The 25,101-nt window shown below is 39.5% G+C and overlaps 1 protein-coding gene across 1 annotated transcript in view; it reads left to right on the forward strand.

Annotated features, from left to right (window-relative positions):
• Zc3h12b (zinc finger CCCH-type containing 12B) overlaps positions 1–23,520 on the forward strand; it is a 159,709-nt gene extending 136,189 nt beyond the window's left edge. The window contains exons 4-7 of the mRNA XM_031365196.1: positions 14,577–14,716; positions 16,998–17,232; positions 17,820–17,926; positions 19,090–23,520. Of these exons, the coding sequence (XP_031221056.1) occupies positions 14,577–14,716; positions 16,998–17,232; positions 17,820–17,926; positions 19,090–20,510 (1,903 nt within the window). The 3' untranslated portion in view covers positions 20,511–23,520. The remainder of the gene's footprint in view (positions 1–14,576; positions 14,717–16,997; positions 17,233–17,819; positions 17,927–19,089) is intronic.
• The last annotated feature ends 1,581 nt before the right edge of the window (positions 23,521–25,101 follow it).

Below are 25,101 nucleotides of genomic sequence, written 5' to 3' on the forward strand. Positions count from 1 at the left end.
CACCAAGAGCCTTCTCAGTGGTGCAGCTCATTTCTCAGTTCCTGGCAGGACCTCAGTGAAAGCACGGAGAGAGGGAGCCCGGCTCAGAGACTTGCCCACACGTGTTATTCCACTCAGCTTCAGTCCCCCTCGGGTGACAAACGCCCGGGAGATAGAGTGCCCAGGGAGTGGTCTCCATGCCCTCGCTGTACAGGCTCAGCGAGCACAGGCTCAGCCCTGCTCACACAGTGGCGGGATGCACCGGCAGCCCACTCGCCTCGGCCCCATCCCTGGTGTACCAGAACCTCCGCTACTGGCAGCCCCCTTCTCTCTTTATTTTTATAAAACACAACATTTGGTGCCCACTCCCACCAGCAATGGAGGAGCGTTCCTCTTGCTCCACATCTTTGCCAGTATGTGTTGTCACCTGAGGTTTTGATCTTAGCCATTCTGACTCGTGTGTAAGATGGAATCTCAGAATCATTTTGATTTTCATTTGTCTGATAACTAAGGACATTGAACATTTCTTTAAATGCTTTTCAGCCACTAGAGAATTCTCTATTTGGTTCTGTACACCAAATTTAAATTGTGTTCTTTGGTTTGATGGTGTCTAATTTTTTGAGTTCTTTATATATTTTTGATATTTGTCCTCTGTCTGATGTAGGGTTGATGAAGATCTTTCCCATTCTGTAGGCTGCTGTTTTATTGTATTGATGGTATCTTTTGCCTTACAGAAACTTTTTTTTAGTCTCATGAGGTCCATTTATTAATTATTGATCTTAGTGCCTGAACTGTTGGTGTTCTGTTCAGGAAATTGTCTGCTGTGCAAGGCAATTCTCTACTTTTTCTACTATTAAATTTAGTGTATCTAGCTTTATGTAGAGGTCTTTTTTTCTCCCTCTTTAATTCCTTTTTTATTAAATATTTTCTTTATTTACATTTCAAATGATATCTCCTTTCTCTGTTTCCCCTCCAAAAAAAAAGACCCTGTTCCCTTCCCCCTTCCCATGCTCAACAACCCACCCTCTCCCACTTCCTGATTCTGGCATTCCCCTACATTGGGGCATAGAACCTTCACAGGACCAAGGGCCTCTCCTCCCACTGATGACCTGATCCACTTGGACTTAACTTTGTACAGGGTGATAAATATAGACCTATTTTCATTCTTCTATGTGTAGACATACAATTAGAAGCACTATTTATTGAAGATGCTTTCTTTTTTTCCCTCTTAAATGGTGTTGAATTGTTTGTCAAAAATTACATGTCCATAGTGTATGGATTTGTTTCCGCGCGGGTCTTCAATTCTATTCTGTTAACCAACAAGGGCAACATGGCACCACCTGGACCCAGGTATCCTACTAAAGCAATCGCTGGATATCCTAACACAGCCAGAACACAAGGAGATGACCTTAAATCCAATTTTATAAAGATGATAGAAAGAAATGATAGAGGAAATGAATAAATCTATTAAATAAATACAGAAAAATACAATCAAACACATGAAGGAAATGAATAAAACTGTTCAAGACCTGAAAATGAAAATAGGAACAATAAATAAAATGCAAACTGCAGGAATCTTGGAGATGGAAAACCTAGGAAAGAGAACAGGAACTACAGACACAAGCATCACCAACAGAATGTAAGAGATGGATGAGAAAATGTCAAGCATAGAAGGTACCATAGAAGAAATTGATTCATTGGTCAAAGAAAATGTTAATCTAAAAATTTCATGACACAAAACAACAAAAGGCATCTTGGATACTATGAAAAGGCCAAACCTAAGAATAATAGGATTACAAGAGGGTGAAGAGTCCTAGCTCCAAGGCCCATAAAATATTCTCAACAGAATCATAGAAAACTTCCCCCACCTAAAGACAGAGATGCCTATAAGCATTCAAGAAGTTTGCAGAACACCAAATGACTGGACCAGAAAAGAACAACACTCCCACAAAATAATAATAAAAACACCAAATGTGCAATTAAAAGTTTAAAACACTGAGGGAAGAAATTGAAGAAAACACTATAAGAACAAAAATCCTCCAATGTTCATGGATAGCAGATTTAATATTGTGAAGATTACTGGTTTCAAAGGATTGAATACAATCTAATTCAGATGTCAATGGCATTCCTTGCAGAAATAGAAAAAAATACATAAAATTCATAAGTAAGCTCAAAAGACCTGGATAGTCAAAGTCATCATGAGCAAAAGTAATCATATCCTTGATATAAAATTTAGAGAGCCATAGTAGCAAATAGAGTAAGCTGCTGGCATAAAAACTGAGACATAAACCAATGTAAAGCATAAAGGACCCAGAGGTAAATCATATATCTATAGCCACCTGATTCTTTACAAATAAAGTTTAAAATTATACATTGGAGAAAGCATATCCTCTCAAATTATGTTGGGAAAGTTGGGCATCTATATAGAGAATGGAATCATATCTCTGTATGACATCCTCTACAAAAATTAATTCAAAATATATTAGTGGCATTAATTTAAGGCCTGAAACTTTGAATGTTTAAGAGAAAAAGAGAAACATTCTGAGAAACAGGTTGTACTGGTTAGTTTTGTGAGTCAAGTTGACACAAGCTAGAGTCATCAGAAAGAAAGAAGCCTCAGTAAGGCATTTCGTCAACTAGTGATCCATGGGAGAAAGCCTAGACTATTGTGCATAGTGCCATCCCAGGGCTAGTATCCTGGGTTCTATAAGAAAGCAGATTGAGCAATCCAGTAAGCAGTACCTCTTCATGGCCCCCGCATGAGCTCCTGCCTCCAGGACCCTGCCCTGTTTGAGTTCCTGTCCTGACTTCCTTTGATGATGAACAGCAATGTGGAAGTGCAAGCTGAAAAAATCCTTTCCTCCCCAACTTGCTTTTTGGTCATGTTTTGTCACAGCAATATAAACTCTAACTAGCAGGTTGTGCTGTCTGGTTCTTATCAACTTGACATAAGCTAGAGTCATTTTGGAAGAGGAAACTTCAGTTGAGAAAATGTTCCAACACATTGATCCTGGACAAGCCTTTGGGGCTTTTTTTTTTTTTTTTTTTTTTAATCGATGATTGATGTGGATCAGCCCACTGTGGTCAGTGACATCTCTGGGCTGGTGGTTCTGAGTACTGAGCAAGTAAGCCATGCAGAGAAAGGCAGTAAGTATAATTCCTTCATAGCCTCAGCTTCAGTTTCTGCTCCAAGTTCCTACCTTGAGTTTCTTCCCTAACTTTTTAGATGATGGACTTGACAAGCTGTAAGCTGAAGTAACCACTTTCCACCCAAGTTGTTTTGGATAATAGTGGTTTATTTCAGTAATAAAAATTCTACTATTACATTGTCATCTGGAAATAAGCTAAACAGAAAAATCTGTGAATTAAATGACATCATAAATCAAACAGAACTAGCAGATATTTATAGAATATTCTCTCTCTCTCTCTCTCTCTCTCTCTCTTTCTCTCTCTCTCTCTCTCTCTCTGGTTTTTCGAGACAGGGTTTCTCTGTGTAGCCTTGACTGTCCTGGAACTCACTCTGTAGTCCAGGCTGGCCTTGAACTCAGAAATCCACCTGCCTCTGCCTCCCAAATGCTGGGATTAAAGGCGTGCGCCACCACTGCCCGGCCTAAAATATTCTCTTTAAGTACCAAAGTATCCATATGCATCCTAGCAGCCCATGAAACTTTCCCCATCACAAAACAAAATCTACAAATATGGGGAATTTAAAATTATATCCAGCATTGTATCTGATGATAACATGAATGAAGCTAAATAGAAACTGCAGTAGAAAGTACACAAATTCACAGAAACTAAACAGCACAATACTGAATGAAAATAGAATCAAAGACGAAATAAAGAAGGAAAGTTTAAAAGTCAAGTACAACAAAATCTATGGAACACAATGAAGGGAGTTCTCAGAGGAAATTTCATATCTATGAGTGCCACCATGAAAAAATTGATGCATGATGCATCTGAAGGCCAAGACAAATAACAAGAACCACGTGAAACTGAAAGGCTTCTGTAGAATTTCAGAACCAAAAGGAATGGCAAAATCAAAACAAAACAAAACAAAACAAAAAAGCAGTCAACGAAATGATTCTTGATGCTAAACTCATAGATTGGTGCCTAGCCAAATAGTCATCAGAGAGGCTTCATCCAGCAACTGATGGAAATAGATGCAGAGATTCACAACCAAATATTAGGCTCAGCTCAGGGAATCCTGCTGAAAGGAGGGAGGAAGGATTGTAAAATCCAGAAAGGTCAAGGACACCACACAAAACCCCACAGAATCAACTAACCTGGGCTCATAGGGGCTCACAGAAACTGAGCTGCCAACCAGGGAGCCTGCATGAGTCTGACCTAGGCCCTCTGCACACATATTACAGTTGTATAGCTTGATCTTCATGTGGGACTTCTAACAGTGGAAGTAGGAGCTGCCTGCTTTTGTGACCTTTTTCTCCTACTGGGTTGCCTTGTCCAGCCTTAAAATGAAGGGAGGTGCCTAGTCTCACTGCAACTTGATATGCCATGTTTGGTTAATATCACTGGGAGGGCTGCCCTTTTCTGAAGGGAAAGGAAGATGAGGAGTGGATCAGGGAGTATAAAGGGGAAAAGGAACTAGGAAAAGAAGAGGGTGGGGAAAGTATGGTCAGGATGTAATATGAGTGAAGAAGGAATTAAAACTTAAAATAATATCCACAAAATGTAAATGTCAAGAGATTATCATAATCTCAAAAAAACTTTTAAAAAATAACTCTGCTTTGTGTCTAGTTGTGACTTTCTGTGATGGTCTCAGAGAGAAGAATCTTTGATGAGTATTGGTAGTTCCAGTTATCTGAGGGGATAAGTATAAGATATAAGGATATGATTTAAAATGTAGTTGGTAGTTATGCTGATCTAACAAAGTAGCAGTACAATGTAGAGATCAATGGGTCTTTGGCAGCTCATCCTCAGTAGATATATCTACATCCCAGATCCTGAGTCTATGGCTCAGGGAATACCACAGAAGAGAAGGCAGAAAGATTGTGAGAGCCAGAAGGTCAGAAATGTACTGGGAAACAGTCTCTCCTAGAAATGACTGCATCAACAAGACCAGAACAATAGCAATATATTAACATGGTAAGACAAAGAACTGCTGGAAACTAGTAACTGCTGGGAGAATGAGAATTAGTTCTCCCAGGGATGAGCTCTTGTATTGGCTGTTGTCTTAGTCAGGGTTTCTATTCCTGCACAAACATCATGACAATGAAGCAAGTTGGGGAGGAAAGGGTTTATTGAGCTTACACACTTCCACATTGCTGTTATCACAAAGGAAGTCAGAACTGGAATTCAAGCAGGTCAGAAAGCATGAGCTGATGCAAAGGCCATGGAGAGATGTTTATTACTGGCTTGCTTCTCCTGGCTTGCTCAGCCTTCTCTCTTATAGAACCCAAGACTTCCAGCCCAGGGATGGCACCACCCACAAGGGGCTCTACCCCCTTGATCACTAATTGAGAAAATGCCCCACAGCTGGGTCTCATGGAGGCATGTCCCCAACTGAAGCTCCCTTCTCTGTAGTAACTCCAGCCTATGTCAAGTTGGCACACAAAACCAGCCAGTACAGCTGTTAAATGCAGAGTGGTCAGCCTTGAAACTGTGTACACACAAACAACAAAAACAGACTCAGCATAAAATAAATATATATGTGCATACATGTATATGTAATAAATATAATCAATGGAAAAGAAGTTATCAACATGAGAATTGGGCAGCACAGGTGGAGTTTGAGGGAGAATAGCTGGGAGGGACTGAAGAGAGGAAAGGGGGACAGAAGTGATTCAATTCTAATTCAGTTGAAAATGAAGAAACACTTTCCAGTTCATTTTATGGCACCAATATCATCCATGTACCAAAGCCAGACAGAGACTCAACAAACAAAAATGAAAATTATAGGCCAATGTCTCTGATAAACATGAATGAAAATTCTTTCAATAAAATTGTTTGAAAACAAACTTCAAGAACACTTCAAAAAGATTATCCTGTAGGATCAACTTGGCTTCAGTCCAGAGATACAGAAATGGTTCAGCATATATAAATCAATAACCATAATTCCCTACATAAATTGATTCAAGGACAGAAACCACATGATCATCTCACTAGATGCAGAAATGGCCTTTGACAGAATTCAACAACATGATAAAAATCCTAGAATAGACAGGACATATCTTAATATGACAGTGACAACAAACAAAAAGCCTATAGCCATTATCTTGCTAAATGGAGGAAAAAATCCAAACATTTTCACTAAAATTAGGAACTAGACAAAGATGTTGGCTCTTCCATTTCCTATTCAAAATAGTGCCAGCACTCTTATCTACAGCAGTAAGACAAATGAAAAGATCAAGATTATTAAAAAGAAAAGAAAAAGAACTCAAACTATTCTTATTTGCAGACAATGACTCCATATGTAAAAGAATCTAAAGACTCTACCAGAAATATCCTATAGCTGACAAACACATTCATAATACAAAATTACAAAGAATACACAAGTGACAAGCATTCCAAAAAATAAACCAGGGCTGGAGAGATGGCTCAGCAGTTAAGAGCACTGACTACTCTTCCAGAGGTCCTGAGTTCAATTCCCAGCAATCACATGGTGGCTCACGACCATCTGTAATGGGATCTGATGCCTTCTTCTGGTGTGTCTGAAGACAGCTACAGTGTACTCATAAATAAATTTTTTTAAAAAAGAAATAAACCACAGAAGCAATTCATTCATAATAGCCTCAAAATATCTAGTGGAATAAATCTAATCAAGTAAGTAAAGGCAATGAAAATACAATTGAAAGGATAAATCAGAAAGGCTTCTCACACTCATGGATTGGTAAAGTTAATATTGTGAAAATGACCATCTTAGCAAATGCAATTTACCAATTCCCAGAGACTGAACCACCAACCAAAGAGCAAGCATGGGATGGACTTAGGCCTCCTGCACATATCTTGCAGACCTATACCCCACCCCTGCACATATGTAGCAAATTTGCAGCAGGTCTCCCAACAATAAGCAGGGGTTGTCCCTGACTTTGTTGCCTGCCTGTGGATCCCATTCCCCTAACTGAGATGCATTATCTGGCCTCAGTGGGAGAGGATGCACCTAGTCCTGCAGTGACTCCATGTGCCAGGGTGGATTGGTACCCAGGAGGAGCTCCCCATTCTCAGAGGTAAAGGGGAGGGGGTATGAGGGGGGACCAGAAAGAGAGGGGGGCTGCATTTGGAATGTAATGTGAATAAATAAATTAATAGGAGAAAAGTGGGACATGTGGCTGGAAAGATGGTTCAATGGTTAAGAGCACATATTACTCTTCTAGGGACAAGCATTCAATTCCCAGTACCTATGTCAAGTGGCTCCAGCTGCAGAGGATCTGAAGCCTCTGGCCTTCACAGGTGTCCACACACTTGTGGCAGGCACACAGACATTTTAAAAATGATCAGAGAACCATAAAGACAGCTCTCAACTGATGAATTATAAATGGTTGAGAAATGTTTAAATAAATTTCAACATCCCTAGCCATCAGGTAAATGCAACATATAACTTTGAGATTTTTATGTTACTCCAAACAAAATAACTAAGATCCAGAAAACAAATGATAACAAATCCTGATATGTATGTGGGGAAAGAGCAACACTCATTCACTGCTGATAGGAGTACACAGCGGTGAAGCCTCTCTGGACATCAATTTGAAGGTTCCTCAAAAGGCCAGAAAGAGTTCTACTCCATGATCGGGCTATACTACTTTTGGCCGCTTATCACTATAATGATACGTGCACATACATAGTCACTTCTGCTTCTTTATTCACAATAGCAAGGAAATGGAAACAATTTTGATGTGCACTAACTAATGAATGGATAATTAAAATGTGGTGTGTTGGTATATTTACACAATAGAACATTATTCAGCAACTAAGAAAATGTAACTATGAGAGTCATATGTGTTCTAGTTTGCTTTTTATTGCTGTGATAAAAATCATAACTGAAAGAAACTTGGGCAGGAAAGAGTGTATTTGGTTTATAGATCCAGATTAGATTCATCATTGAAGAAAGCCAAGGCAGGAAGTGAAACAGAGCAGGAACCTGAAAACAAGAATTGAAGCACAGATAATGGAGAAATCTGTTTACTGGCTTGCTCCATATAGCTTGCTTAGTTTGCTCTCTTATACATCCCAGAGTGACACTGCCCATGGGTGGATAAATCCTCCCATAACCACAAATCAATAATTGCCTCACAGTTTTCCCTATAGGCCATGCTGGCGGAGGCATTTTCTTGACTGAGGTTCCTGATTCCCAGATAACTCTAGTTTATGTCAAGTTGACAAAAATGCCCAATACAATCAGGTAAATGGATGGAGCTGGAAACATTCATTGTGAATGAAGAAACCTAGAACCAGAAAGTAAAACATCAAACATCATGTGTTTTATCTCACTTGTGGATGTTAACCTTAAACCTCCAGATATGTGTGTTCCATTTAGAATGCCCATAGAAGTCAGGAAATTAGTAAAGGACCATAGCTAGGGTAATTTCAGGGGAGGGGAGAAAGAATGCAGTGGTGTAGAGTTAAAGAGGAATAATGGCACAAAAGTAATTAGTGGAATAAATTAGGGAAAATGGGAGAGATAATTGGTGGCTTGAATGAAAATGGCCCTCACAGGCTTATAGGAAGTGGAAATATTAGAAGGTATGGCCTTGTTGAAAGAAGTATGTCACTGGGAATGGGCTTTGAGACTTCAGATGCTCAAGCCAGGCCCAGTGCCACAGTCTTTTCCTACTGCCTGCTTATAGGGATATAAAACTCTCAACTACCTCTCCAGCACCATGTCTGCCTATGTCCACCATGCTTCCTGCCAGGTTGATAATAGACTAAACCTCTGAACTGTAAGCTGGCCCCAATTAAATTAATTCTTTTATAAGAGTTGCCATGGTCATGGTGTCTCTTTACAGCAATAGAACCCTAACTAAGACAATACCTAACACTAAAGACATTTCAAAAAAATTCTATGGAGATCTATGGTAGAATCCTCCTAAAATCCATACATACACATATATAAAAAGTTCAAAGGGTTTATCTCATAACAAGGCAACAATGTCTCTACTAGACATCACTGGGTAGCAAATAAAAAGCCCAATGACTGTAATGAGTTACCTTCTTACGAGTTGTTATCAAGCAAGGTCTCAAAAAAGCCCAAACAATACATAAGAGGTTATTGCCAATGCTGTTGGTTACCTTCCAAAACTGGGTGACAAAACCCTATTGCTAAAAATGCCATATACATCTGAGTCATTAAACATGGAAAAATCAAGCTGATCAAGAATTTTCATCCATACTGGCTAGTTTTCATAGTACTAGAAAGTGCTATGCAAGTTCCACAAGAGAAATCAATCATCAGTCTTACTCAGTTGTGCACTCTGCTAGCTACAAAAATGTTGGCAAGACATGTTCACCAGAACAATAGTGCCGGAAATGTGATAAGAGTAGCTAACCACTTTCCACTTGGATTTAAGGCCTACTTCACAAGTTGAAACCCATTTCTTGCACTGTTTGGGGGGCTTGGAATCTATAGCTAGAGAGGTCATAGATAGTAGGGGAGAAGTTACTATTACTACTTTCCTAAATGAACATAATGTTAAATTGACTCCTAATGATTTATCATTATATCCATAGATGAGTATATGGGTCAACCCTCATCAGAGAAGCTTCTTTTTTCAGTACATGGGTTGTCAGTAAACCTTAAAAAGAAATGTCATCCATGATTCAGCTTCTTGTTACTACTCCAGTTGTCTTGAAAAAAAAAAACCTGCTGGCATATTCCTCTGAAGGAACACTGCAGTAAGAAAAATAAAGAGGAGGCTGCAGCATATGCTAAATTTTTGGCCAAAGAGAATGGAAGACACAAAAAAAAAAAAATGCTAGGATAAAACTGCCAAAAGACATAGGCTGAGATCTTGTATTTCTGTTGCTGTTTAGGCTGTTCCTTATGGAGAGAGGGGGAAGGGTTGTCACTAAAGCCTTCCATAGCCCGCTTTCTCAACCATATATCTGCATTTTTTTCTGATTGACTCCAAAAATAAGAGTCTTTAAGAAAACCAGGCAGTGGTGGCACACACCTTTAATCCCAGCACTTGAGAGGCAGAGGCCGGTCGATTTCTGAGATCGAGGCCAGCCTAGTCCACATTAGTGAAAGAGTGAGTTCCAGGACAACCAGGGCTACACAGAGAAACCCTGTCTCAAAAAACCAACCAACCAAACAAACAAAAGAGTCTTTAAAAGTAACAAATCAGACCTTGAAAAAATAAATAAATGCAATACAGCATATACATAGACTCACAGACAGAAATTAGGTTCATTTGAAGAGGAAGAAAGGCCCTTTGATGCACCTCTGCATTTTTTATCATGAGAAAAGGCCTGAAACTAAAAAATGATAGTACCTCAACATCATAAGGTGTATATACACAAATCTGTAGTAAACCTTATAATAAATAGGGGAAATATCAAAATGTTTTCCTCTAAAATCAAGAACAAGAACACTTTTTCCATTTTTATTAAACCTTAGCTAGAGAAATAAGCATGGGAGAAAAGTAGTGATAAGTATAAAAGTATATATGTACAATTGATTTGATAATTGATATAAATATATATGTATAATATTGTGTGTGTGTGTGTGTGTGTGAGAGAGAGAGAGAGAGAGAGAGAGAGAGAGAGAGAGAGAGAGAGAGAGAGACTCTATAAACTATTAGAAAATTCTTAGGTCTTACAAATTATTTCAAAAACCAGGGTATAGCATCAATATACAAATATCAGTAGCTTTTCTATTTAACCAATGTACAGAAAAAGAAATAGATGAAATAATTTCATTTACAATAATAATTCTCAAGATATCTTAGAAATAAGTACACTATGAAGAGGCTACATTAGTGAAAGGGATTTACAAATTCATTGTTATCCCCATCAATATTCACAGAAATTGTGTTTCATCTTCATAGTGTCATTATACATACGTGTCTTTATTCATCATTCTTATTTTTCCTGGTTGATTATTGCCCTTCCCTATACCTCTTCCCCCACTGCATTTGGTTCCTTCATGTGTATATGTTGTGATGTGTGTATGTGGGTGTTCTTCCCCATGTGGGTGTATGTGGAGGCCATAAGTTGCTATGTGAATGCATTCTTTAATTGCTTCTCCGCCTAGGGTGCCACAATGAACCTGGAACTTAACCATTTTTGGGTAAACAGGCTGGCTATCTAACCCTCACCCCACCCCCCAGATCCCTTAAGTGCTGGGATTACACGTTCTTGCTACTCAGTGTTACTTTGTTATATGTATAGTTACATTGTATAAATTTAAATAAACATAAAATAATGCTGTCCTATGGCTTTTTCAAACATCCTCAGTGTTAATAGGGTTAATTATCCTACTACTCATGAAGGATCAAACTCTAATACCATTCAGTGAGTAGAAAATAAATTGCTGTAGCAGCAACATTAAGTTATATAATGTATATAAATATACAAAAATCAATTACAAAAAACCTCAATAGTGTATCAATGACCACAAAGCTGAAAGTGGCAAAATTACTGTATAATGTACTATAAAGATGTAGTTTGGATTTTTCATAATATTTTTTATTGATTCTTTAGGAATTTCACATGATGTACCCCAATCATGCTCATTTCTCAGACTTTCCATGTTTGCCCCATTGCTTGTGACTACCTCAACATAAAAATAAAAATAAAACAAGTCCAATTTGTGTTATCTATACTCACTGGTGCATGGTCAAACTCTCAGTGGCCTGCCTCTTAAATCTAGATGAGTCCATCCACTCCCACAGCCCTGCCATAAGCCTTCAATTGTGGACAGATACACTTCAGCATCCTTACCACACTGGTTAAGATGTTTAGGCTGTTACTTTTCGGGGGAGGGGAAAGGGAGAAGGGTTGCCACAGAAGCCTTTCACATCCCTCTTTCTCAACTATGCATCTGCAGCCATCAATATCACTGCAAAAGTAGCTTCCTTGTTCATTACAGTAAGAGGCACCTCAGATTATGAGCTTCCACATGGTTTCTGGCAAAAGCACAGACCACAAACACTGTCCCTCAGGTGCAGAAGGACCATGGACATCAATATAACCTCAGGTGGCAGCACGACCCAGGGACATCATCGCTTCTGGCTGCAGCAACAACCATGGATATCCTCATGGCCTTGCATGGTAATGTGAGCTTCAACAAGGCTCCCAGCCATATCAGGACCACTGACCTACTTGGCCCTCAGTGGCATCATGGACTATGTAGACCTCAACATGGCCTCAGATGGCTACACAGGCCACTCATATCAACATGACTCCCAACACAGGCAGCATAGCCCAAGGCTTCAGTCAGCAGCACAGATCACATACATCCACATGGATCACAGGTTTCATCACAGCCTGGGGCAGCAGCATGGATCAGAGGCTTGAACATGATCTCTAGTAGCATCACGGACCATGGTGGTCCTTTGCGGAGGTCCAATCCAGGAACTGAACCATTCCTCATCTCAGCATCCATCGTTGCCCAGACCAGGACAATCCCACAGCTGGGTGGCATGTTTGGGGGCTCAGTGTGCTTCTGTGTAAGCTCAGGGCTGGTGTACACAGCCCAACTGACTCTAACTGGGTAGCTGTCAACCTCAGGCCTCTCTCTCATCTATCACTGCCTTTGTGCCTTTGTGTCTCTAGCTCTACCTCACTTCACACTGCACTTACCACACCCTTTTTCTATCTTTCCACTTCTCCATCATATACTTGTTCATTTCTTGTTCATTGTAGTAGTGCCTGCCTCATGAGGAAGGGGGCCTGGCTGGCTTCTGCCCTCCACCTCCACCTCCTGGAATATATATGTGTGTGTGTGTGTGTGTGTGTGTGTGTGTGTGTGTGTGTGCGTGTGTGTGTGTGTGTATGTGTATATAAATGTGTATATATGTATATGTATATATATATGTATATATATATATATACATATATATATACATATATTGTGTGTGTATGTATATATGTGTGTGTGTGTGTGTATGTGTGTGTATGTATGTGTGTATGCTGTCTTCAGACACACCAGAAGAGGGCATCAGACTCCATTACAGATGGTTGTGAGCGACCATGTGGTTGCTGGGAATTGAACTCAGGACCTCTGGAAGAGCAGCAGTCAGTGCTCTTAACCACTGAGCCATCTCTCCAGCCCCTCCTGGATTTTTCTTTTTAATTACACAATGTTTGTGGAAATAAGATTTTTTTCTCTTATTGCATCATGTTCTGATTATAATGAGAAATGCTTGACTTTGGAGGAAACTTTAGACATTGAAGAAGAGCATATTTATTTTGTCATTTTCAGCTTAACATATGTGCTTATTGACTGGGAGTGTGCTGCAGAACAATGTAGAGTGCTGTGCATGAGGGTGTGTGTTCGTGCATATGTGCTTAAGCTTCACATCAATTATGATCCATATAAATTTCTTCTAATCCTCTGAAAAGTACCCTTCTGTTGTGAATACTCAAATCTTTGAGTAAAGGTAGCAACAGAAATAGAAAGAAGAAAATGAAACTAATAGTAGTTGTCATGTCTGCTGTAAGTTGGAGTTGTTATTAATCACCTTTGGTACTGAGTGAAGTTTATAATAATACAACAGTAAAATAAAAAGAATACAGTTTTCTCTTTTAAAAAGTATTTTTGGGGGGCTGGCGCGATGGCTCAGCAGGTAAGGGCAACGATTACTCTTCCAGAGGTCCTGAGTTCAAATCCCAGCAACCACATGGTGGCTCACAACCATCTGTAATAGGATCCGATGCCCTCTTCTGGTGCTATCTGAAGACAGCTACAGTGTACTTACATAATAAGAAGTAAATCTTTTTTTTTTTTAAAGTATTTTTGGGGTGCTGGAGAGATGGCTCAGCGGTTAAGAGCACTGACTGCTCTTCCAGAGATCCTGAGTTCAATTCCCAAGCAACCACATGGTGGCTCACCACCATCTGTAATAGGATCCGATGCTCTCTTCTGGTGCGGCTGAAGACAGCGACAGTGTACACACATACATAAAATGAATAAATCAATCTTTTAAAAAAGTATTTTTGGCATAGAGGTATGATTTGATAGTAGCAAGCTTGTGACAGTCCTGAGTTTGATCATCTGCACTTAAATGTATGTATATGCATACATATACCTGTATGGACACATACATGTGTATATGTTTGGCATTATCTAAAAAAAAATTGTTCATCAGGAATTATGTTTGTACTTTTTAATCTCTGTACTTGGGAGGATGAGGCAAGAGGATCACCAAAGCTGGAAGCCCGGCTCTAGATAGTGAGTTTCAAAGCAGCCTAAGCTATAAAGTGCAACCCTGTCTCAAAAAAAAAAAAAAAAGTCTGAGAAAAAAAGCAAAATGTCTGCCATTAATCCCAGCACTGAGAAAGACACTGGTAAAGTGTTTCTTTTTGCTGAAAAAGCAAAATGTCTGCCATTAATCCCAGCACTGAGAAAGGCACTGGTAAAGTGTTTCTTTTTGCTGTCTATTATTAACCTTTTTGTCTCTTGCTCTCTAATGTTTCTGAAGCCATGGGAATAAAGAAGAATTCTCCTGCAGAGGAATACAACTTGCTGTGGATTGGTTTCTAGACAAAGGCCATAAAGATATCACTGTATTTGTACCAGCATGGAGGAAGGAGCAATCCCGCCCTGATGCACCAATTACAGGTATTATTTTAAATTAAAATAAAAAACTTCCTCGAGAGTCAAAGCTAAAAAGCTAGTTTGGAGAGAGGCAGATGGTCCCAACTTAGATAATTGCTTTTCTAAGTTAAGGATACTTAAAATGTCTTTTAGTGAGTGCATTTTTTTTTTTATAAAAATGATCCATATGAAACCATCCTTGTTTTGTGGTATGTGGTAGTTAAATAAAAATTTACATTTGGAAAACTACAAAGCATATAGTTGGAAAAAAAGAATGGTATTCTTACGGAAATCTGCACACACCTGGAATCCCAGTACTCAATAGACTTAGGCAAGATGATGGTGAGTTTGAGGCTAACCTGCTCTATATAGTGAGTAGCAGAGTTACTCACTGATCATAGATTTCAGAAGGCAGGGAACAAATATGGTTATGAATATAGCTGATTTTTTTCAAGAAATTAGAGGTTACATGATATATAGGCAATCTTATTTTGTGTTAGAGAGACTACTGTGGGGTTTTCAAGTTAGGGGTAACAGAGAAGAGAAAAAAAAAATCCAAAGACAGGAAAAGCCAATTAATGTCTGAGACAAAGAAGGCTTAGAGCCTTGGGGGTGATCCCAGTTTTTAAAGCTCCATAAAAATGTTTTCATTTTGTTCTTTTCATGTAAGAAAAATAGAGAATAACAATAAATGTACAGTAGTACACTTAATTGGATTATGTTTGTCTTTATGTTAGTGCAATTCTAGAATGAACTTTTAAATATTCCTGTATGGAAGAAAGAGTTCATGAAAATAAAGGTGCCTAAACTTCACAAGAATTGTGCTGTGCACCTCATGCTAGCAGCTCAGTCACTACATTTCCAGTACACATAAGGTGCGCTCTGTATAGCACTAAAGAACATACAGATCTCAGTCTCCTCATTACCATCATCTCATTCCTGACGTAGCTACTCAGAAAGTACAGTGAGTGGGTGGTTAAATTCTGTGTTGAGCTGTCTATATCTGCAAAGCAGGCCCAAGCTCCAGTGTGAGAGTAGATCTCAGTACTGTTCAATCCCAGTAAGCAAGTTTTCTCTCCTAAACAATTGGGTTCAAAATAGTCTGCAAGATGTCTCAGCAGGTAAAGGCACTTACTGCCAAGTCTGATAACCTGATTTTAATCCTTGAAAATCAAATGGTGGAAAGAGAACTAACTCCCACAAATTGCCCTCTGACCTCTTCACATGTTTCATAGCACACACGTGCATGCACACACACACACACACACACACACACACACACACACACAAACATGCACACATTGCACAACTACTTAAGTGCTTGTTGTCTCACCTCAGTTTTGTCTTTCTTTCAGGTAAAAGTAAAAAACAAAAGTCTTCATGAGCGATGACTTTCCCTTCCTACAGACACAGCCTTTGCTATTTCTGAACTTAAAAAGTCAAGAAGCTAGGCTAGGGATATGGATCAGTGGGAGAACACTTGCCTACTTTGCTCTTGAGTTTGAGTTTCAACTCCCGCACCACAGGAGGGAAAATCTGATGCTTCAGACAAAGGGCAAAACAAGTATCAAGAATGCTAGAGTTAGCCGGGCGGTGGTGGCACACGCCTTTAATCCCAGCACTTGGGAGGCAGAGGCAGGCAGATTTCTGAGTTCGAGGCCAACCTGGTCTACAAAGTGAGTCCAGGACAGCCACGGCTACACAGAGAAATCCTGTCTCGGAAAAACCAAAAAAAAAAAAAAAAAAAAAAAAATCTGAATCTGAAGCCTCAGGCTAACCTGGGCTCCATAGTAAGACTGTCTTAAACAATGTTATACTAAGTGTTAGTTCTTTCTCTTTGTGATAGTTTTTTTTTAAATTAATTGTGTTGGAATCTAGGGTTGTTTTTTTTTGTTGTTGTTATTCATTTTGCTGAAAGAAAAACTCAAATGTGAAAGAGAAGATGGCTTATCTAAGGTCCCAATTCTATTTCATGTCACAGCCAGAAAAGTAGCACACTTGTTCTCCAAGTAAAAATAAATCATTTATCTAGTACTAATTCTTTTTTTTTGTTTGTTTGTTTTTGTTTTTGTTTTTGTTTTTGTTTTCCGAGACAGGGTTTCTCTGTGTAGCTCTGGCTGTCCTGGAACTCACTCTGTAGACCAGGCTGGCCTCCAACTCAGAAATCTGCCTCCTAAATGCTGGGATTAAAGGCGTGTGCCACCACTGTCCAGCTTAGTGCTAATTCTTGTTTTGGTAACATTGGGATCACTCAGTTAATTTCCAAAGATGATTTCTACTCTGTGGCATAAACATATTTTGATAGATCAAGATATTCTACGTAAACTGGAGAAGGAAAAGATTCTCGTCTTCACCCCATCACGAAGGGTCCAAGGCAGAAGGGTGGTCTGCTATGATGATCGCTTCATAGTCAAATTGGCTTATGATTCTGATGGCATCATTGTGTCCAATGATAACTACCGAGACCTTCAAGTTGAAAAGCCAGAATGGAAGAAGTTTATAGAGGAACGGTTGCTGATGTATTCTTTTGTGAATGATAAGTGAGTTTCTTTCTATACAGTTGTGTAGAAATTACTGGGAGTAATGCCTTACATTTCAATGAACATATATTAGACACAGCATATCATGAATGGTGCTGGTTTACTCTAAAGATAAAAAGACTGAATAGGAAGCAGGTCTCACCAGCAAGATATCAAAGTATATGAGAAAAAAGGTAGAGAGAGGGTAGAGAGAAAATAATGACAGGATGTTAGAAGTTGCTTTGTCTTTTGAAATGAATTTTACAGACTAAAGAGAGCTGCTGGGCATGACATATGAAAGTAACACTATGAATAAATCTATAAAGGTATGAAAGTGGCTGGTGTACTAGGGGAAACCAACATTCATTCCAGTGTGACTGCTGCATATAGTCCATAAAAAATGATGCACAAGGAAATAATCCTTTCTGTGTGATCAAATAGACACAAAGGCGAGAAATACTGTTTTAACAGACGATAGATGGAAGCTGGAAAGCACAATTACAATGTTATGTCTGCAGTACAGGCAAGGGAGAAGGAAGGCCTGAAGTCTTATAAACTGTGGTAGGGAGAGAAAGAAAGACATTCACTTCTTGTTGGCTTGCTTTCAGATTTATGCCGCCAGATGATCCTCTTGGACGGCATGGTCCGAGCCTTGAGAATTTCTTAAGAAAGAGACCTGTGGTTCCTGAACATAAAAAACAACCGTGTCCTTATGGTAAGTACTTCTGGGTAGAATTAATTACTTTCTGTACTAAGGGAAGCACACAGATTCTTTGAATAATTTTCCTTTTCAGATTTCTCTTTCAAGTGACAAATGTTGGCATGTCCACTTTCTGTGAGTGAAAATTTGTGTCCTTATGTACTCTCAGTTAGGTGCACGAAGAAACTGCACAAGGAAAGGGTAACTAGAATTGAAGGTAGAAAATAGGATGTCACTTCTTAACATACCAAGTTGTCACTTGTTAAAATGTGCTCTAGATGCCTAACTCCTGAGTGATATTGCTGGGAGTAAGGACATGCAGAAACTACATAGCCTATGGAACTAGAAGGGGCAATTTCCAAGGGTTGACACCCAAAAAGATCATATTTCTCAGGCAGGTGTCTATGCCTTCTGTTAACTAACTCAACCATTTTCCTTCTGATTGTACTTCAGTTGCCTCCACTTTATTTCATTTATATATTTAAACTATAGCTTTCTTAAGTATTATTGTGCTCGTACTAACCCCCCAACCCCCTGCACCTGCTACCAAGTTTGTGAGCCTAACAATGCAACATGAGCTGCTTGGTATGAAGCTATTTTGCATGTTTGAGTTGTTGAATAATCACTTGTTGAGGAGTGTGGTTCTTTGTTTCCTCAATTCATGTGTGTTGTCTCATTTCATCTTTACAATAATCCTGTAATATAGACATGGTTATGAAACTAGTTTACCAAAGAGGAAAATGAGCCTCAGGAAACAGTCACTTGTCCAGGTTACACAGTGAAGGACATAGCTGAAGTCAAAACTTAGCTCACACCGACTTCCAATTTTGTACTCCTTGCATGGCATCATTCTACTTTCTGTTCCTCTAGGCTGCCTCAGCACACAAGTTATGCCTAAGAAAAGTTGTCCATCACCAGAAAAATAAGGCTAGTCCACAGCTCGGCTCTTAGCTCTTACACTGCAGTTTCCTCTGAAGCTTTCCACTCACTTCCTCTCCCTTCACAGTATGTGGTGACACCTTGGTGTTGTCTGTCTCTCATCTTTGTGGAGGGTTAATTTTCTGCTTTAACCTCGAACAGTATAACTCTAACCCGAGTGGTCAGATTGTTAGGACGATTTCTGGTACAGAGGGTTACACCACTATGAAAGAGTCTTACTCCAAGGCATTATTTTTCAGGCAAAAAATGTACCTACGGCCACAAGTGCAAATACTATCATCCGGAGCGGGCCAATCAACCCCAGCGTTCGGTGGCTGATGAGCTCCGCATCAGTGCCAAACTGTCCACAGTGAAAATAATGAGTGAAGACACCCTGGCCAAATGTGGCACAGGGATGTCTACTGCCAAAGGTGAGATAACCTCAGAGATCAAACGTGTGGCCTCCAAGCGCCAATCAGATCCCAGCATCCGGTCTGTGGCTGTAGAGCCTGAGGAGTGGCTGTCCATTGCCCGTAAACCTGAAGCCAGTTCTGTCCCTTCACTTGTGACCGCTTTAAGTGTCCCTACAATCCCTGCCCCCAAAAGCCATGCAGTGGGTGCACTCAACACCCGTTCAGCCAGCAGCCCGGTGCCAGGGTCCTCCCATTTTCCTCATCAAAAGGCCTCTTTGGAACACATGGTCAGCATGCAATATCCACCTATCCTGGTTACCAACAGCCATGGCACCCCTGTTAACTATACTGAGCAATACCCAAAGTTTGAGACTATGGGGGACCATGACTACTATTCAGTGTTAAATGACTTCTCCAAACTGAGCATCAACAACATGCATAATCATGAATATTATATGGCTGAGGCAAACCAGGGGGTATATGTTCGGAATCCCGGCCTATGTACTGACAGTCACATGAGCCATACCAGGAATGACAACTATTCCTCTTACAACAACCTGTACTTGGCTGTAGCTGATGCCCATCCTGAAGGCACTTTGAAGCTGCACCGCTCAGCATCTCATAACCATCTTCAGCCTTTTTCCCATGGTTACCATGAAGCCTTAGCCAGAGTTCAGAGTTATGGTTCAGAAGATTCCAAGCAAGCACCCCACAAGCAGTCAGTCCCTCACTTAGCTGTGCATACCCAGAATCCAGCAACTGGAGCACACTCTAGCTGTCCTGGAGACTACACCATGCCTCCCAATGTCCATCCTGTGGGACCCTCCCAGCCAGGCCGTGCTCTGGTGATGACTCGGATGGACAGCATTTCTGACTCCCGCCTCTATGACAGCAACCCCATGAGGCAAAGGCGGCCTCCTCTGTGCAGGGAACAGCATGCTAGCTGGGACCCATTGCCTTGTACAGCCGACTCCTATGGATACCACTCCTATCCCTTAGGTAACAGCCTCATGCAACCATGTTATGAACCAGTCATGGTAAGGAGCATGCCTGAAAAAATGGAACAGCTTTGGAGGAATCCTTGGGTTGGAATGTGCAACGATTCTAGGGAGCACATGATACCAGAGCATCAATATCAGACATACAAGAACCTCTGCAACATCTTCCCTTCTAACATTGTTCTTGCAGTGATGGAGAAGAATCCCCACACAGCAGATGCTCAACAACTGGCAGCCTTGATTGTTGCCAAGCTTAGAGCTGCACGTTGACATGACATAGGACTTACTCCTTTACATAAATATGAATACTATTAATACATTGATACTATAATTCTAGTAAGTAATAATTTGTGTTGTGCTTTTAAAATTACAGAGTACTTCAATCTTTTAAGTACATAACTCTGTGAGGTAGATCTCAGAAACATTCGATTTTATAGAGAAGGAAACAAAGCTTGATGCTAGCAAATGATAGTCAAGAATACACCTAAGTTCTCTGGCCCAATGTCCCATGCCCTTTTCCACTAAAGTGTGGAGATAATGAGGGACAAAACCCAGGAGGCCTAAGTGTCCAAGAAACCCCAAGGGAATTCATTACCATTATTTTCTTTCCATTTTCTTTTTTAGTTTTTTGAGACAGGGTCTCACCTTGTAACCCTGGCTTCTGTAAAACTTGCTATGTCTACCTGAACTCAGAGAGCCACCTTTCTCTGCCTGCAGAGTGTTGGGACTGAAGGTGTATGCTACCACACCCAGCTACCAGTGTTTTTTTCAGTCACACATTCCATATTATAAAGTGTGGATCATCTGTCCAATTTAGAAAACAAATATATGAGGATCAGATTGTATTGTGAATTAACCTTTAAGGTTTTTTATAGATATATTTAAAATCAAAAGTAAAATGATTTTATTGCATGGGTATCTGATCATTCAATATCTTTAACCAAGTATAGAGTCACATTGAGGCTTCTAGAGAAATAGTTAAACCTTCCTCTTAGCAATTCTACTGCATGTATGAATTTATGTATTTGGTTTCAGATGTGTTTGTATCTCTGGTATCAACTTTTCTATAGTGATGAGATGGTAAACTCTATACAGTCTATAGTTTACATCTGTATAGATCACAAAAACAACTTGATTTTGTCACATTTTATAGTTTCAATTCGATTCGAAAGTGAAATCACAAGGCGACATTTAAATTTTGCTGTAAATGTCGAGTAAAGCAGCTGTATTTCTTCTACATATTTTACTTGACCACATTTATTAACCATTCTTAGCTTTCAGAAAGTCTCTTCACCTTAGCAAATTAGGGGTCAGGCTGAAGCCTTCTATAGAGGAACTAGTCTATAAGCTCATGTTCAACACTTAGTATGTATATGATACACAAGTGCTAAAGAGCCGGACCAGGACCAAGGGACTTACTAGCAGAATCTACTTCCCTTATCCCAGGAGGGATGGCATTAAGTTATAGCTACAGAGTTGGAACTTCTGACCAATTCAACATTACAGGACAAAGTGTAGTGAAAGAGAGTGCAGAGGCATACAAGCCACTCTCTCTAGCTATCCACCCTTTGAGCAATAAGATCAGTAATCAGTAGAGCAGAATGTCTTTAGGAAACAAAACCAGGGTATTTTCTAGGTGGCAAAAAGCAGTTTCCAAAGGGGAAGTGTTCTGTTATGCACTTCAAATCCATGCAAAGAGGGTGCACTGGATTAGATCATACTGAGATGCATTATTAAAGAAGGTATGACTTTTGGGCCAGGCAGCACCATTTGCACAATTTGAATCTTACTCTAGGTAGAATCATTTGTAGCTGCATGCCTCTACAAGGGGCATTTATTGGTTTTTTTTTTAAAGATGCATTAAATGAGCCCTCCTTTCTGAATTCACTGTATATTTCAACATTTTGAACCATGACCAGCTCCCAATTTCTGAGGCTGGAACTTACTAACTTCTACAGTCCTTTTTCATGAGAGTTGAGAAGGCCTGGTCTTGGCCTTTTGTTTCTTCATGAGAAGGTGTAATACTGCCTATAAATGTTTCTTACTGTGAAACACTCTGAATGTGAGGCTGTAGTCAGGGTTGTTTCTGGTGGTTTGATAATGGCTTACATGCTGCTTTCCAGCTTTCTCTCTCTGTGAAAGTTGATGAATAGTACATTTTAAACACTATTCACTTAGCCACAATTTTACATCTATCTCTTCCTACCCTCTAATTGTTCCATTCCCCAGTATGCTGATAAAGTATAACAATATTTTCTATCAAGTAGCTCCATAAAAACTGACAGTTGCCTCTGCAGTGCTTGTTATCTCACACAAGCATCTCTTCATACCTTGAACTTCTCGATCTTCTAAATCTTCCCCTTGACTAGATCAGGGTATTTGACAATCTTAGAATATTCTGATGCCTTTGTACAATTAGTTCATCTTCCTACCAATGACACTGCAGTGTCCATTGGCTTCCCAATTTGCGGGAAAGCCCAAGATTCGTCTTGTCACCTGCGATTCATCTGGAATATGTTTATGTTTAAAATTAAAAAAAAAAATTGTAAGCTCCTCCCAGTAGGGGGAGTTTTTTAAAGATAGCATATGTATTTTTTACTTTCTAAGAAAGGATTGCCATTGTTCTCTCCTTGTAACATGTGTATGAACCAAAGCAGCTAAGAGCAATGCCTCAAATAACCAGAAATGACCTTTTGTTGATACAAATTGTATCTCTTTTTCTCCTGATTGTATAGAAACAAATATACAAAACTCATCTTAAACTATGTTTAGTACTTAATTTTCACCATATTTGTGGCACTGTGTGTCACAGGAAAGTAGCCCAGGGGTCATGAGGGAGCTTTTATTTCCAAAGGGCAGTAGTAGTTTATAGACAAATACAGTTTTCAAGGCCTCTTTATTGTTAGATGCACAACTATTGTGTGTACAAACTGCAACATTGTGGTTCTCTTTAGCCTATAAATTTAATATGTCCTTATAAAAGGGATTTTTATAAAGTGTCAATAGTAATACACCATATGTAAGAATCTTTAAGGAGCTGTATAAATATGAATGCATAAATAAAACTTGGTTCTTACATTAGAGAAACATTTTTTTATATCAAGATCTGCATACTTCTTGACTTTTCCATTTTGTCTATAATTATAAAATAGCAAATAAAGAAGAGCATTGAGACCTCGGTAGCACCCTTCAAGGGGCTAAGTGTGTTGTCCTTCAGGATACTTACCTCCAAGGCCACAGCAGGGGTTAAGGCACAGTGTTCTGTGTGGTCTTGAAGAAGCAGCGGATTCTGTAAGAGGTGCTTTGTCATTTGAATTCCTTCACTGATTTTTCTGACCTCATAGCAAATCTGTGCCTGTCCAGGCCTTAGACTTTGTATTTTCTGATTTTCGTTTTCTTGTTGTGATCTTATTATTGTTGTTGTTTTCATTTCTACCTAAAGGAGAAATGTGACTCTGGCAGGGCATGGGCAATCCAGAGCACCCTTTCTATAAGACAGCTCAAAGAAAGAGGAGCCTTTTCAAAGGTAACACGGAACTATTGAACTCACTTAAGGTACCAGGTATGGAAGGGAACATGACAGATGCTTTATGGAAATGGTCTGTAAAACTTTTCTTCTAAGCAATGAAGCATATGGCATGATTTTTCTTCCCCTTCCTTATTCTCTCAAACCCCTTCTAGTTTCTAAGAGACTACTACTCCACCAATCCTTTCTTTTTAAATCTCGGAATAAATATCCTTTATAAAACAATTCAATCATTAATATCTATTAATCTTTGTTACAGTTTCCCTCTAACGTGGAACAGTTTGTTGTGAAGAGGCTCTCAGTTAACATTCTATCTGTGCTTTAAGAGTGCGGCTTTGTACACGTGCCCTTTTGGAGGGCCAACAATTCCACTAGAGTTGATTTTGCTCTGTAAATCAGGTTTGGATTTGCACAGGGAAAGTAATGCCAAGCTGTCCAAAGAGCCCCGCTCAGGTCTCCTCCTAACCCTTCTCTTCCACCTCCTAGTTTGCTTCTCTTCAGGTACGAAACTGAGGAGTGCATAATCTTCAACCAAAATGGCACTCGTGTTAGTTTTCATTTGAAACCAGTGTATTTGTAGAAGTTGCTTGTCTAAAGTAGTCAATGCCTCTGTGAAGACTCAGCATATTTGATATCTATTGTATTATAGCTAGCTATACACATAGGCAGATTGACTATTTTTTAGTCCTGGATTGTGTATCATTGAGCTATAGTAATTTGTTTTATCCATTTGTGGGATTAAAAAGTATTGTTTAATGGTTGTAAACTTTTTATAAAACCACTTTGGGTTCCTTGTTTGGCCCAAACATAATGTAAGTCTCAATGACAAAATACACAGAGCCAACCTGAGGTGAGTGAACATATAACCCTTCCCCAGTTTTGTCTGCCTCTATAATGCATGTGCAATGCTTTATACAATATTCTCACTCGCATGAATGTACTTATGACTTCATGAGGTTTTTTATTTGTTTCACCTGTAATTGTGATGAAAATGCTGTATTGTTGACAACAATGAACTGTAAACCCACTTATTGCATAAACTTTGTCTACTAATCACTGATGGCTCTTTCTTTAAGAACATCAGCAACAAGTAACTGCACACACAGACATGCACACTCCAATTTGTTCCTGAAATACTAAGCATATGTCCTTTTGAATTACACTGTTAAGTAAATGATACAGAACAGATCCCCATTCCCCCCTCCCAGAGTTCACCTGAACTTTACCAAAGTCTTCTAATTTTGTGTGTTTCTTGTGGTTTTATGGATTCAACCCAAACTCTTACAAATGCTAGAAAGCATTCTACCACTTAAGTACATCTTAGCTTTTTGATGA

This window comes from Mastomys coucha, chromosome X (assembly GCF_008632895.1).
Source record: "Mastomys coucha isolate ucsf_1 chromosome X, UCSF_Mcou_1, whole genome shotgun sequence".
Classification (NCBI taxonomy): domain Eukaryota; kingdom Metazoa; phylum Chordata; class Mammalia; order Rodentia; family Muridae; genus Mastomys; species Mastomys coucha.